This window comes from Gossypium arboreum, chromosome 10 (assembly GCF_025698485.1).
Source record: "Gossypium arboreum isolate Shixiya-1 chromosome 10, ASM2569848v2, whole genome shotgun sequence".
Taxonomy (NCBI): Eukaryota; Viridiplantae; Streptophyta; class Magnoliopsida; order Malvales; family Malvaceae; genus Gossypium; species Gossypium arboreum.
In genome coordinates, this window is record NC_069079.1 from 98,970,147 (window position 1) to 98,984,598 (window position 14,452).

Here is a 14,452-nt window from a genome sequence, read left to right on the forward strand (position 1 = left end):
GTTTATGAATGCTAGTTCTGGTATAGGTTTATGGTAAGGTTTTGAGTGAGAAATGAAGCTAGAAATGGTTTTATTTTGTCCACATGGGTAGACACACAGGCGTGTGTCTTGACCGTGTGTGACACACGGCTTAGCACATGGGCATATGGTCTGGCCATATGTCCCCTGCACCTTAAATTTGAGAAATAGAATGCTCAGAATTGAGCACACGGGCAAAGACACGAACGTGTGTCTCAATCGTTAGCTTATTCAAGCTTCCAAGATAAAAAAATTATACAAATAAAAAAATGGCTAAGAACTTAGTTGAATTAAGGACCAAAAACTTCAAAAACCTAAAATTTCGTCAAGCTTCTTTTTCTTCTTTTTCTAATAGTTGGTTGGAGAATATAAAATTTATCTCTCCATCCACCAAATTTTCATTTTTATACTTGGATTATGACTTAATTAACTTTATTTAATTATGTTTTAGTTATAATTAATCTTAATTTTACTTATTTAATCAATAATCCTCGCACCATCCAATAAAGAATGTTTAAAAATGGTTTATTAACCATTTTGGTCCTTTAGATAATTGCAATTTAAGTCCCCAAACCATTTTCTAATTAAAAATTTATAACAATTCAAATTTTATAATTTGGTCTCAAGGCCTAAATTAAACAAAATTTTGGCTAAATTGACTGTCCAAATTTCAATTCGTCTAAATATTAACTCCGTAAATATCCTTATTTAATATTTAGGGACTCAATTTACGAAAATGGATCCCGAAATTGCATTTTTTTATAACACTAGAAATTGGGTCATTACAAAGGGTCTTTGAGACTTGATCTTGGATGGTTGAGTCTACTTTAAGGGTTGTCGAGACATGATTTTTAAAATAAGTTTTATATCTTTAGTGTTGATGCAACCGAATTTGAAAGAGGTTTGATCGAAGGCTCTTCTAGACTTATTCTTATGGATGGATGATTCTGCTTCAAGGGCCTTTTAGGTTTGATCTTGAATAAACAAGTTTAGCCTATTTTCTGTTAGTTAAATAAGATTAGAAGGAAACTTTCTTCAAAACTAATATGGTGTTATTCAAGATTTCTTCAAAAAACATTCTAAGATTTTGGAAGGAGCTTCGAGTCTGCAAAAATCTTCTCTTCAAAGAATTACTGAATTTTTGAACTTGTAAATGTGTGTTGATTGGTTTGGAGGTGATCCATTTTAATGCTTCAAAAATATAACATTTTCATTTGAGTGGTTTATAAAAATTAAACATTGGTTGTTATCATATATGTTTTTTTTTATGTCTAAAAGTATCTATAATCCCTCCCCAACCCTTAGATAGAAGAATAATGTATTTCAGTGCACTCAAACCTATATCTTCCTGCATTGATAATAATATCAATGCTAATCGAGTTAAGACTCAATCAGTTGTAATTTTTTAAATTGTTAGATATAATTGTTTGAATTGTTATTTAATTATTTAATTAATTTTTTACTGATTTGAGTATGCAACGAAAATTTTCAAATTCGAATATTTCATAAATAATAATATTTAATTTGAATTGAAATAATAATATTTACGTAATTAATAACTGATAAAGAGAGTTGAAATTTTAAACAAATTTAGGAATTCTAGAAAATGCACCCATTGGATTAATAGGACAATAAGAAATTTGAAACTGATGAATTTAAACGCTGGGTAATAAACTAATAATACATTCTCAGAAACACTGGATATGAACACCGTCAACAGAATTTCTAAAGCTTCCAGATTCCAGAAGAGAAGGATCACTGTAAAACGTAAACACCATTTTCGACAAGTGTCCTTCCACCTGTATCCACTCCCCTGCGCTTGCATGCATTGCCTCACTGCTGTACACGTAGATCCCATCCACCTTATAACTTCCCCTATATTAACCATCCATAGCCATACTCTTTTGCCATTGCTCAAAATCTTTAGGCTCAAGTCAGCAAATTTGCTTGGGTTGTCTGCTTCTTCAACCGTTCTATCTGACTTAACTATGGCCACAGTTGGAAGGAATATAGCAGCTCCATTGCTGTTTCTCAACTTGATCATGTATTTCATTGTGCTCGGATTCGCTAGCTGGTGTTTTAATCGGTTTATCGATGGCCAAACTGCTCACCCAAGTAAGTGATAACCCTATTGTTACGTTTAAAAGAATACATTATGTTGCTTGGTTTTAACCCGAGGGAAGTGTTTCAGGTATGGGTGGAAATGGAGCCACCGGTTTCTTCTTGACAATCGCAATCTTGGCTGCTGTAGCCGGCATAGTTTCAAAGTTAGCAGGAGGGGGTCATATTAGGTCTTGGAGAAGTGATAGTTTGGCTGAAGCTGGTTCATCTTCGTTAATAGCTTGGGCCTTGACTGCATTAGCCTTTGGGTGAACTTCGCATTTTACCCATTTTATGTATTTATCAAACTCGACCATTACTCCATTTTTCATCTTTGAAAACAACTGTTTTCCCTTGACAGGTTTGCTTGCAAGCATATAAATATAGGAGGGTGGAGAGGGTGGAGATTGAGAGTAATTGAAGCTCTCATAATAATCCTCACATTAACCGAACTCTTGTATGTTTGTTTGATCCATGCTGGTCTATTTGGCAGTAGGTATGGACCAGGGTATCGAGACACCGAATACGAGGACCAGCCGGTGCCTAAGGGCGGCCATGCTATAACAGGATCTAGGGTTTGAAGGACCATAGTGTAGAACTGGAACTTGCCTTCCTTAAAATGTAGTTTTGCTTTGTGAACTCTTTGAAGTTCCTTCTATATTTGTTGACATGGGATTCGCTGCTTTGCATCTGTTGTGTGTATCGTTTAATGATTCAGGTTAGAAAGTAGATCAGAGAGTGCCTCATCAGAAAATAGTTGCATTGATAGAACTCCTGTAATATGAGACTTGGCAGCATTTTCTGTAGGGGTGTGAAAAAAAAAATTTCAAAAACCCGACCGAAGTGAATCAGACCGAATAAATTGCACAACCCATTTTCATACACTTAAATATTTATTATTAAAACTTAATCTTATTAAACAATCCACAATATTCATCAATATTTTAATAATTAATATATATAAAAAATCTAAATTAACATATGCTCGTCAAGAACAGTAAAAAATATGATCATATATAGTGACCATGGAAATATATCTTGGCAGGTACCTTTTTGAGTTCATTAAACATTATTTGATTTAGATTTTTAATAAATTTTATAAAGAATTTGATATAAAACAAAATTGAAAGTATACCAAATTTAAGAAAATACAAATTAAAGAAAATAAAACTATAAAAACCTAAATTAAGTCAATTCGGTTTATTTAGCTTTCACACTCCCAATTTTCTGGTTGGGGATCAGCTTGACCAAAATTTGAGAGTAACGGGTATTTCACAAAGATATTCCTTCTTTAACATAATTGAATTCACCAATGAAAAAAAGATTAACAAAGAGGGACTTTCTGCCTAATATTCCTTTACAATAGAACATCTACATGAACAACAAAGGTACCAAAAATAAAATACATACCAACATGCTTCGTGTTCAACAACACACAGAACCCTTTGGTTATCCAGCTACAAAAGAGCTCTCTTTTTGCCGCCTACAGATGAACAAAGCAGCATCTTATACCAAAGTTCACTTCCTTAATTACCACTACTGTTTTCCACTTTTCAAGTGTTCCTCAACTGTTAAAATCTTCCTTTCTTAAGGTAAAAAAGGCCACCAGATAAATCTAGTGTAGGACCTTTACCGGGAAATCAGGGTGTTAAGTCAAAATTGGATTTCAGAAGAGAATGAACTTCAATCAGGGAAGACACTTTGAAATCTGGTGTTAGATCCAAGTTGGCGAAGTCTTGAGAGCCATATCTCCCATTTTCATCAAGCAAACATGTTAATGCTCCTGCATTTTTCCCACAAGCCACCTGCAAATACATGTCGTATGAAGATGATAAATGAGATGGATAATCAGTTTTCTCTTCATTATTTAGTATCCTTGCTTTTGAAGAGAACACTCACATCATCTTTAAGACTATCACCAACCATCATCACTTCATTTGGTTGAACGTCCCAAGTCGAACATATATGCAGCAGAGGAGCAGGGTTCGGTTTATAAGGACGAAACTCTCGGCTGAGTGCCGGAGAAAACATCATCTGAAAACTATCAATGTTAGATTAATATTCATTTGTCTCCCAATCTAACCAAACAAAAAAGAGCTCAGAATGGTTCAGTTTCACGCTTCACATAACTTACTCCGAATCGTTGATGAAACAGATCAACTGCATCTTTGACATTGCGAGTGATTAGTCCCCTTCTGAAATAAATGGAAGCAACTAAGGTTAGCATCTAGAAACACCACCATGAAAAAAAGAAAGGTTGACAGATTAAAATCCTAAGTACTACAGAAAAATGAAACACAGCAAAGCAAGTTGTTATTTATAGCTATAGTAGTTGGTCCAACCTATGGTGTTTCAACTCTTCAATTTTCTTTAAGTACTTGTGCTTGGACATGGATATGGAGATACGATTATCTAAGAATCCTCCAAACACACAGAGGATCTTAGAAAAGAAGAATATACCCATGTTGGATACATACTTGTATCCGGCACTCGTACCTAAGTCCAAATAATAGAGAGCCAAATAGTCAAGACACATGGAGCATACATGGAAGCTCAGTGATTTGGTGCGAGGCAATAACTATAATACCAATAGGTATCTTAATATGAAAAATAGATAATTGTAGGAGCAAAAATTGACCGTATTTTCTTTGCATCAAGAAAACCACAGAGTTCAGCTGCACCTGCAACATTATCAACCAAATGTCACAAGCTTAAATTGGTTAGCATGTAAAATGGAAAATAAATGAAGCTCTTCAGCTGAAAGATAGAGAACTGCGGTTGCTAAATCTAAACTTAAAAGGAGAGAGCCCCAGCAAGCACAAAGGCAAAATCCAAGACAAACATCAAATGAAAATAAATCAATGGAAACCCCATGAAAATACTCCAAAATGTTTGCTATCTTGTAACTATTGGGAAACTATGAAAGATATCTACATTTGCCCAAAAACAAAGCATATGAACTTGCTAGCTAATGATATTCTTAAACCCAAGTTTTTCACAGTTTTTTTAATTGTTGTGTTCACAAATACATTGAGTGATGAAAAGAAAAGCAAGTTTTTCAGATTTCATCAATAAAATTCAGAGTACAATTCTCTCCATTGACATTCTTTCAGTCTTCTTTAATCTTCTTGAAGGATACATGAATTTCAACACTCTGCAACTGAACAATCCATCAGCTAATTTTACTTTAAACCCCACAAACATAAGTACATTTTCCAAATAATAATGGACAAATATTCATGTTCTATAATTGATACCAACTAATTCAATGAAACACAAAACAAGAAACCAAACGGCATATCCATATTACATGGACTCAGATTGATTGTCAAACAAGGATGAGTTCAAAATAAAAATGGGTATCCTTGTTTACTTTTTAAATGTTTCCATATGTTCAAAAAAATATTATATATTAACAAAATTGTGTATATGTATTCGAATATGTACGAAAGAAGCAGATTTCCTCTTCAAAAGGGTATCCTTGCATTTTAATGCTATTCAAGCATATAACTTGAAAATTGAACTTGAAAGCGACAGAATCAAATCATCAAACAAAATCAAATAATAATTAACATGAACCTGACATTTTCCTTTCACTTTAACAGCCACCAAAAACTAACCAGGCATGATTTGGAGGCGATCAAGGCCCTGTTTTTCGAAATCAGCAATAATCTTGTAAGCTTCTTGCTGCTTTTCGGCAGTCCAACTCTCAATGTGGTGCAAGATATCAATCCCAGAGGGGTTTTCAGCTTTGATTCGCTTGTACTCGACGTCTCCGAGGACAGCCTTATACATTGCGGCGAAGTCGATGACAGGGACGGTGAGGGTGCCATCCATATCGAAAACGACGCCGCGGAGGCGGGATTTGGCTGCTGCGACAGTGGACATGGTAAAAAGAAGGGATTTAGGGGGCAAGCGGAGGAAGGATTTGGAGAGAAATGAAGGCATTCGAGATTGAGGGAAGGATGGATTTTGAAGGCTATTTATGGGATTGAGGCTTTGGGGGTTTCTGGATTTTGGTGGGCAATTGATGTGAATCATCAGTCATCAATGTGTGGCGGTGAAATTATTAGCTCTAAATAAAAGCCGCAAAAAAAATAGAGGCGAAAATATTGTGAAACGGCAAAGCGTATAGGATAAAACGACTTACAGAAAAGAACCAAAACCTTCAATACGCGAAGTGCTCTTCTGTTAGCGTATTTTCAGCAGACGAAACTAGAGCTCTGCAAACACGTCTGGCCTCGCAAATAACAGCGACAAGAAGATTTCTTCCATTTTCAAAGAGGAGAAACCAAAAGAGAGAGTTTTAATTTCTATGTGTTCAGTTGTGTCATTGTTTATGCTACCTCGTTGATTATAATGAAGGCAAGTTTTCTTTACCTTGGAGAGATTGATGTAGCTGATTACGGTTGAGAAAAGAACAGAATCGAAGAAACAACTTAGATTACGGTTTGCAGGCATGAGCTGTTTGCTATGCGTTTAAAAAGACTAACTCAATTCAATACTGCATTGACATGTTTTACATGTACTCCTTATGCTTTCATAATAATTGAAGATGAAAGATGGAACTTTCTAATATAAGAGTAATGTCCGCATGTATGGGATGATAATATCATCTTCGTCTACCGTAATAATACTTTTATCATGAATCGTATAGATGCAGGGTTGAAGATCAAGATTCCTATCTGTATTATATTTAACAATAGTTTTCTGTACACCAATTGCAGCTTTGCATCATATTTCCTCCACCCATATGCAGCAGCGAGTTGGGTTGAAGGTTTGTTTCCTCGAGAGTGTCATTACACACTTGTTTGTACATAGCCTGGTCTGAAGATGTTGGTCTTTTTCTAGGTTTCAATAATTTAGCATTTGGTAGTTGGCCTACGTGCTTTGCAAGTGCATTGCCTTCATATGCAGGAAAGCATCAAAGGATTTCCCTTAGAGAACTCGTACTTAGCTGTTGTACTATACTTTTGAAGTGTTACAGAATGATAATTCTATGGAATCCATCCCAATAAATGAGCTCAATTCATTGTACTCGCTACTTTTTTAACAATTTTCTTTGTATAAAGCGTTCTTTTGTTTAGTTAAGGAGATGTTACAATATAATAAAACGAGATGTTTTGATAGAGAGGAAAATTAGAGTAGATTTTGGAAAATAAGTGTTGTGTCATGTAGTGGTGATGGAGGGTCTAAAACAAATGAGAGTTACATGTTGCAAGAAAGTTTTTAGCATATTCAGTTTGCCCAAAAAATCAGAAAAAGTCTCTTTAAGTGGAACTTCGGATCTTCTATTTATGGTCTTTGCAAATTAATTATCTCAAAGAATGGTCCAATTATATATGTTTATTGGGCTTTTCATCTATAACTTTATAATTTAATTTTCTTATTCAACGAATTCGTAATGATTAATTAATTTAATTTCATATTTGAACTTGTTATTTAATTATAATTAATTAAATAATAATTTAAAAATCTTAAATTAATTCTAAGTCATTTCTATACTTAGTGAGAAAACATGTTCGTGAATGTGATTTATTTCTCTAAATTCATTATTTTCATTCATTTTTGTCATTTGGTTCTAGATGCAATTCATTTCTGGATTCAATGAGCTAACAAAAAGATCAATTGGACATATATAATTAGGGCCCAAATAATTCATAATTAAGTTTTAGCCTTTTGCCTATTAATTATGAACTTATTTAGTTATGAAGTCATTCTACTATAGTATCGTGATTGAGCTCTCTATAATTACATACCATTATAAAAACTACTTAATAAGTGTTCATCTAATGACACTATCATAAGTGTGTTACCCTCATAGGATATTCTTAATCTCTTTGGGATAACTTCGTTCTCCCAATATGATCCTATTTTATCTAATGGTAATCATTATATTTTCCTTCATGAAAAGTCAATTACTATAAGATAGTAATTAAGTCATTTATTATAAAGACAAACGACTCATGGTTGCTTTTATATTTCACCTATCATGTAATACGGATAAGATGATGTCATTTACTTATTAGTTAGGTTACGAATTTCACTATTTAAATGAGTCTACATACGGCAGAAGTCATATAACCAATGCATCAACTTTTGGTTTATTATCTATTTGAACTCGGGTTTTTACTTACATCAGAGTATATGAGTCACACATACATAGCCTATCATCCACTTAAGATTAAGGTGTGTCACACTATGAACGTCATAAGTGAATAAATCCATAAACAGATCTAGGATCTATTCTACTTGGGTCCTGTCTGATGTACTATCAGTCTAATCAATCACATCTATATTCTTATCTTCTAAGAGTCATTCGCTTCAATGCTCAAGACAAAGCATCTCCCAAATTGAGCTTTATAGATGACATATTTATCTTTTAATCGGTTTGCTTATTTTTTATTAGGCTAAGGACATGTTTAGGTTTTTCTACTATAGAAGCTATCTTTCCGTATTATTATCCGACCACGTAATATCACTTAGTATGAGTTAAGCATTAGATAATCAATGAGCCAATACGTGCAAAAACATTAAGGAAAATATGCAAAGACTATTAATGTAATCAATGAATATTTTATTAAACCAATTTGTTAAAAAAATACAAGTATACAAAATGAATATACTACACTTAAGGCATTAGATCCAACAATCGCTCCTTCACAGTGGAATTGCCAAAATGTAAAAGGTTCTTTTGGTAAGATGATGATACATTAAAATTTAAGAAAATGAGATGTGGAAATTAAGATGGTGGAGAGGAAGATTAGAGCAAACTTTAGAAAACAACTATTGTGGTAAGTGGCGGTGATGGATGCAATAAGGGGCTGAAAAAGATGAGAGCTATAGTGGTTGTTGTGATTGTAAAAATAAAGTTGCAAGGAGAAGTTTGCCCAAAAGATTAAGAAAAAATTCCCTAGATGGAACTTTGGATATTCTATTTATAGCCTTTCCAAAGTAGTTATCCCAAAGAACATCTATGAAACAAAGTGACATATTTTATAGAACGTGGGAGAGATATGGGTTAATGCGCAAGAACATGTTATGAATTATTGGGTAATTAGAGTGAATGAAATCGCATTTATGTTACTTGTAGTGAGTAATGAGAGACAAGTTATGAAAATAATCGATATAATGGTAATTTAGTGGAAGTTACTCATTTTAGCAAGGAGAGTGCTATCTGCAAACTTAATTGTGAGCGCATGGATTGATCAACGAGGAGAGAGAGACAAAGACACTTATATTTCAAAGAAAGGTTAAGAAGCAGAATTCTTAACAATATCCGTATTTAAGCCCTCAAACTGTGCTCTCCAATACATTCCAACAGCTTAACTCTATAACCTTCTTCACAAGTAATTATGCAACTACTTTGATTGAAGAATTAGTAACCAAAAACAAATATTTATATTTTTGAAAATCAAATTTGGTGGAGATATTGTAATCTCATGAGTTTTGAAATGGAAATCAAATGGCTGATATGGAAAATCTGATCACATCTTAACCCAATACTTGTTTGAAACCATGATTAATGCAAAGAGACAATCAAGTTGGTTGCGAGAATAATGGATAATCTACCACCACACTTCATTCTGCTTCAATTGCTGGAGATTATAAGTCGTGGCATCCAGATTTGTAAAATATTAGGTTTTAGAAGATGATGGTACAAGGAATCTAGTTTGACATTATAAGCCGTATTTGTGTTTTCATAAAGTTATACGCAACTCATTTTCATTGGCGTGCATACAGCTTCAAGATAGTAGATATTTGTTTATTATTGTGACAAGTTGTGGTTTGATTAATTCTAAGTTATTTTCTTAATCTCGACTTGCGATGATCATTAAAGCCCACAAATTATTTATAGAATGATTCATGTCACTACTTTTTTTTAAATTCACTATCAATTAATCTTCGCATTTAAACTAACAACCCAATCGGTTGACATATGGACTATTTTACAACAATAACCAATAATTTCATTCTCATCAAAACTTTCATAATTTATTCTTTTAAGAGTTCTATTTATCTCTAATGTAGCTAATGAAGCAAATAGGTATCAACATGTTGCATCTCATGCTAATTTGATATTTTCGCACGCCAACAAATATTTAAGAAGGATAAATAAAATCTTAAAAACCACATCCGAGATAATCTAGACAAACATTTATTTAAGATATAGTTTTCAAATAATTATAAAAATTATTCGAATTGAAAATTAATTATCATCATCGACTTATAATTTATTTATTATGATGAATTACTATAAATATAAACAAAATTGAAATCACTTTAAAACAATTGAAATGACGAATAAAAAGAAAAATAATGTAAAATTTAATGTAAGTAAAAGCCTGCTCTGCATTTTGTCTACTACTAAGTGGATCAAATTTGGGGAAAAAATATTTAAGGAAATATGATCAAAGTAAATAGCATTATATATTAATATTGGTAGTCGAAAATCAAAAGTTATGGATTCTATTATTTTGGATTTGTTGTTTGGTGAGAGTTATTTTAATTTTGATTATTTAATTTAATTTAAGATTAATTTTAAATATTTTTTATAATTCTTGAATAAATTTATACTTTTTTAATAATTATTTGAAAAATCAACTAAAATGAACATGGATAAATTGTTCATCATATTCAAATCTTTTTAACGTGGATGTGATTTTTCAAATAATTATTAAAATTTATTTATTTTAGGTTATTTTAATTTTTTAATATTTGCTCACTTGGCATTTTTTCATGTTCGCATAATGTACATGTACTAATTTACTTTTTTATTTAAATAACAACTGGGAATATAATATTATTGAAAAAAAACCAACTGTTACAAAAAACCCTTAAAAATCGAAGGATACCAAAAATATCTTGACCTTGAAATCACCACCCATTATTACTAAAACCTTATTTCCCCAGTCAATTAAAAGACCTTAGCTTCCTTTACAGCCACAACCATTCACAAGAGTTTTTTTAAAGTCCTAAATTTTATCCACCATGAGAAACCCCCTCCCTTGGATCCTCATCAATTCGAGTAGTTTAAGAGGAATCATCTCCCTGATCATATCTCATCTCCAGTCTCAAACTAGTTTGCTGAACTTGGACCTCCCCATTCATGTCATCGAAGCTTGCTCTATATGCATAATAATCTGATACGCCGCTCTTTAGGCGCAGTCTTAGCATCGTTTCCCCTAGGCACAGCCTCACATTCAACCTAAAATAGAAAACACAATCAATGTAAGTTCATGAGAACTTAGTGAGATAAATACCCATTTACCTGAATCGTTTTTGTATTTCGCATCTGTTAATTCAATTCACCATCTCATTTTCTTTGTTCTTTGATAAATGCCAAATTATACATATTTTTACCCTAAATACCTAGCATATTTATGGATGTTTATTACTAGATTTGTGGATTTTGGTGCTCTTAATCCGGTTATTTCATGTTTTGTACTCAGGAGAGCACCAAGAGTCAAAAGGAGCCAAAAACATTGAGAAGATGACATGGCTTAAGCCTTGCCACACGGGTAGCTCACACGTCCGTGTCTTTTGAGGGTGTCGACCAAGGCTTTCACGATTCACACGGCCTGGCCATTGACTCACACGGTCGTGTGCAATTTAACGGATCGAACATGGCCTGGCAATCACGTCACACGGCCGTGGCACACTGGCATGTCCCTTTTTCAAGAAGTTGTATTTTACACGGAAAAGGATACTTAGGGAGGAAGAAAGCCAATCCAAGGCCTATATAAACACCCTAAGTATGACTTAGAAATGGGTCCCCCTCAGAACTTTTCTGGAGTACAAAACCACACGCTGAGAATTACTTAAAGGAAGTCAGACGATCCATCCCAAAAGTCGGAGCTACTCCAAAACTAAAGATCTCTCTCAGAATTCCTTCAGGGGTTTTAGAGTTTTCTTTATGTTTTGTTATTTTCATACTTTTGAGATGTATTCTTATTTTATTATGAGCTAAACCCCTTAGATACCTAGGGAGGTTGAAACCTATGATGGATCTTGTTATTATTATCTGAACTGTATGATAAATACTTGATTTGTTCTTAATTATGTGTTCTTAATGCTTGAGTTAATATTTCGGGTATTAATTCATGATTTGATGTGCTTATGCAGAGGAGCAAAAGTCCCTGTCTAAGAGTAGATTTGGCATAATTAAGCGGAGTTGATCAAACGCCTAGAAATAAGGTTACGAGATTTTGCCTGATTAGGGTGAAACCTAATATAGGAGTCCATAGATCGATTTACTGTTTCCCTAGGGGTTTTAATTAAGAAAGAGATTTCAATTAATTCAACTAAGGGTTAGACGTTATTAGTCTCAAAAGAGATAATAATATAGGTTAGGGAGTCTCACGGATCAAGTCAAGTGAATAAATCGTCTGGTTCAAAGTCAGATAACAAGTGAAATCTAGGTGGACTCCTCCTTGGGTGTCGTCTTTATCAATTACTTTTCTTCAAATTTTTTTCCAAATTTTCTCTTTGCTTTAGTTTAATTAGTTAATTAGTTTAGTTAATCAGTTTAATAAACAACCCCTCTTTATTTCTAGGTTAAATAATAAAAAGATAGTTATTATTAGTACTTTTAGTTCCCTTGGGTACGATATCCCGGTCTTGCCATTACTATACTATTGTTCGATAGGTGCGCTTGCCTTTTCGTCGTGATAATAGTTAGTCTAGGTTTGATCTTCATTATAAATATTTATTACTTGTTACGAATCACGCGATCAAGTTTTTTGCACCATTGCCGAGGAACTAAGATATTAGGAACGCTTAATTTTTATTACTTTAGCCATTTATTTTTCTTGCAATTTAATTTAATTTTTTTTTATTATTATTTATTAATTTACTTTTTCTTTCTCTTGGCAGGTTTTTATAGTTTATGACTAGAAGAAACCCGTCGAGACCATTACTTTTTGACGAAGAAATCGATCGCACAGTTCGTAGAAACCAAAGAGAATTAAGGCGCAGCTTAAGATACACGGAGAATGAGCAAGAAGACAATACTCAACCCCCAACCAAAGAGATGGTTGAAAATAAGGCAATCAACTACCTCCTACAATTGCGGCTAATCAAAATCCTGCCCTACGCACTATGTATGATTATGCTAAACCTTCTTTAATAGGAACTGAATCTAGAATAGTTAGAACGGCTGTAGATGCTAATACTTTTGAACTGAAACCTAACACAATTCAAATGATACAACAGTTTGTTCAGTTTGATGGTTTGCAGGATGAAGATCCCAACGCTCACTTAGCAAACTTTCTAGAATTTTGCGATACATTTAAAATCAATGGCGTTTCTGATGATGCTATTCGTCTTCGGTTATTTCCTTTTTCATTGAAGAACAAATCTAAACAGTGGTTGAACTCGTTACCACGATGGTCAATTACTAATTGGGAACAAATGACTGAAAATTTTTTACTAAAATACTTTTCGCCGGCTAAAACGGCTAAATTATGTAATGATATCTCTTCTTTTGTGCAGATGGATTTAAAAACACTTTACGATGCATGGAAGAGATACAAGGACTTACTGAGAAGGTGCCCTCACCATGGGTTATCGCTTTGGCTTCAAGTACAAACATTCCATAATAGTCTGAATCCCTCGACTCGGCAAATGGTTGACACAGCTGCTGGCGAAACCATCAACAATAAAACACCGGAAGATGCCTATGACTTTATAGAGGATATGTCACTGAATGACTATCAGTGGCAAGTTATGAGGACAAAGCCAACGAAAACAGTCGGCGTTTATAATGTCGACTCAGTTACTATGCTGTCAAATCAGGTAGAACTTCTCAATAAAAAGATTGATGGTTTACTTAGTTCTACGCAGGTACATCTAGTAATGAGGTGTGACTCAAGTGGAGGAGGTGTGCATACATAATATCAATCCTTCAATCCTACAACTGAAGAGGAACAAGTCAACTGTATGGGTAACAATAACTTTAGATCTCAAAATAACCCATACAGTAATACTTATAATGCAGGTTGGAGGAACCACCCAAATTTCTCCTAGGGTGGTCAAGGGAATCAAAAGCCATGAAATCCTCAAGGTTTTCAACAGCCACTTTATCAACAAGAGAAGAAACCAAACCTTGAGGAGATACTCTCAAAATTCATATCAGTGTCAGAAACCCGTTTCCAAAATACTGGGATAGCATTTAAAAATCAACAAGCATCGATCCAAGGACTCGAGACTCAGATAGGCCAGCTATCCAAACTAATTTCCAAACGATCATAAGGTAGCTTACCAAGTAATACTGAACCTAATCCAAGGGAACACCTCAACGCAATTTGTACCTAAGATAAGGAAAGATTCATTG

General features: G+C 33.7%; 2 protein-coding genes and 1 non-coding gene across 3 annotated transcripts; 1 reads left to right on the forward strand and 2 right to left on the reverse strand.

Moving 5' to 3' along the window:
- Positions 1 to 1,917: 1,917 nt before the first annotated feature.
- Positions 1,918 to 2,951, forward strand: LOC108455924 (membrane protein PM19L-like). The gene is made up of 3 exons (XM_017754501.2): positions 1,918 to 2,133; positions 2,210 to 2,387; positions 2,480 to 2,951. The coding sequence occupies exons 1-3, from the start codon at positions 2,007 to 2,009 to the stop codon at positions 2,697 to 2,699; spliced, it is 525 nt and encodes a 174-aa protein (XP_017609990.1). The 5' UTR covers positions 1,918 to 2,006; the 3' UTR covers positions 2,700 to 2,951.
- Positions 2,952 to 3,388: 437 nt separating this feature from the next.
- LOC108454605 (haloacid dehalogenase-like hydrolase domain-containing protein At2g33255) lies at positions 3,389 to 6,210 on the reverse strand. Its single transcript, XM_017753119.2, has 5 exons — positions 5,739 to 6,210; positions 4,757 to 4,799; positions 4,253 to 4,313; positions 4,018 to 4,152; positions 3,389 to 3,923 (listed from the first exon to the last, which is right to left on the reverse strand). The coding sequence occupies exons 1-5, from the start codon at positions 6,157 to 6,159 to the stop codon at positions 3,759 to 3,761; spliced, it is 825 nt and encodes a 274-aa protein (XP_017608608.1). The 5' UTR covers positions 6,160 to 6,210; the 3' UTR covers positions 3,389 to 3,758.
- A 7,368-nt stretch (positions 6,211 to 13,578) lies between these two features.
- LOC128282723 (small nucleolar RNA R71) lies at positions 13,579 to 13,685 on the reverse strand. The gene has a single exon (XR_008273078.1). It is a non-coding gene; the product is annotated as a small nucleolar RNA R71 (small nucleolar RNA).
- Positions 13,686 to 14,452: the final 767 nt, after the last annotated feature.

Coding starts and splice junctions, on each gene's coding strand:
- LOC108455924 (XM_017754501.2), top strand. CDS start 2,007: ATGGCCACAGTTGGAAGGAATATAGCAGCTCCATTGCTGTTTCTCAAC. Junction 2,134..2,209: donor TGGCCAAACTGCTCACCCAA/GTAAGTGATAAC, acceptor GAAGTGTTTCAG/GTATGGGTGGAAATGGAGCC. Junction 2,388..2,479: donor TTGACTGCATTAGCCTTTGG/GTGAACTTCGCA, acceptor TTCCCTTGACAG/GTTTGCTTGCAAGCATATAA.
- LOC108454605 (XM_017753119.2), bottom strand. CDS start 6,159: ATGATTCACATCAATTGCCCACCAAAATCCAGAAACCCCCAAAGCCTC. Junction 4,800..5,738: donor TCGCCTCCAAATCATGCCTG/GTTAGTTTTTGG, acceptor ATAATGTTGCAG/GTGCAGCTGAACTCTGTGGT. Junction 4,314..4,756: donor CTTGATGCAAAGAAAATACG/GTCAATTTTTGC, acceptor CATTTATTTCAG/AAGGGGACTAATCACTCGCA.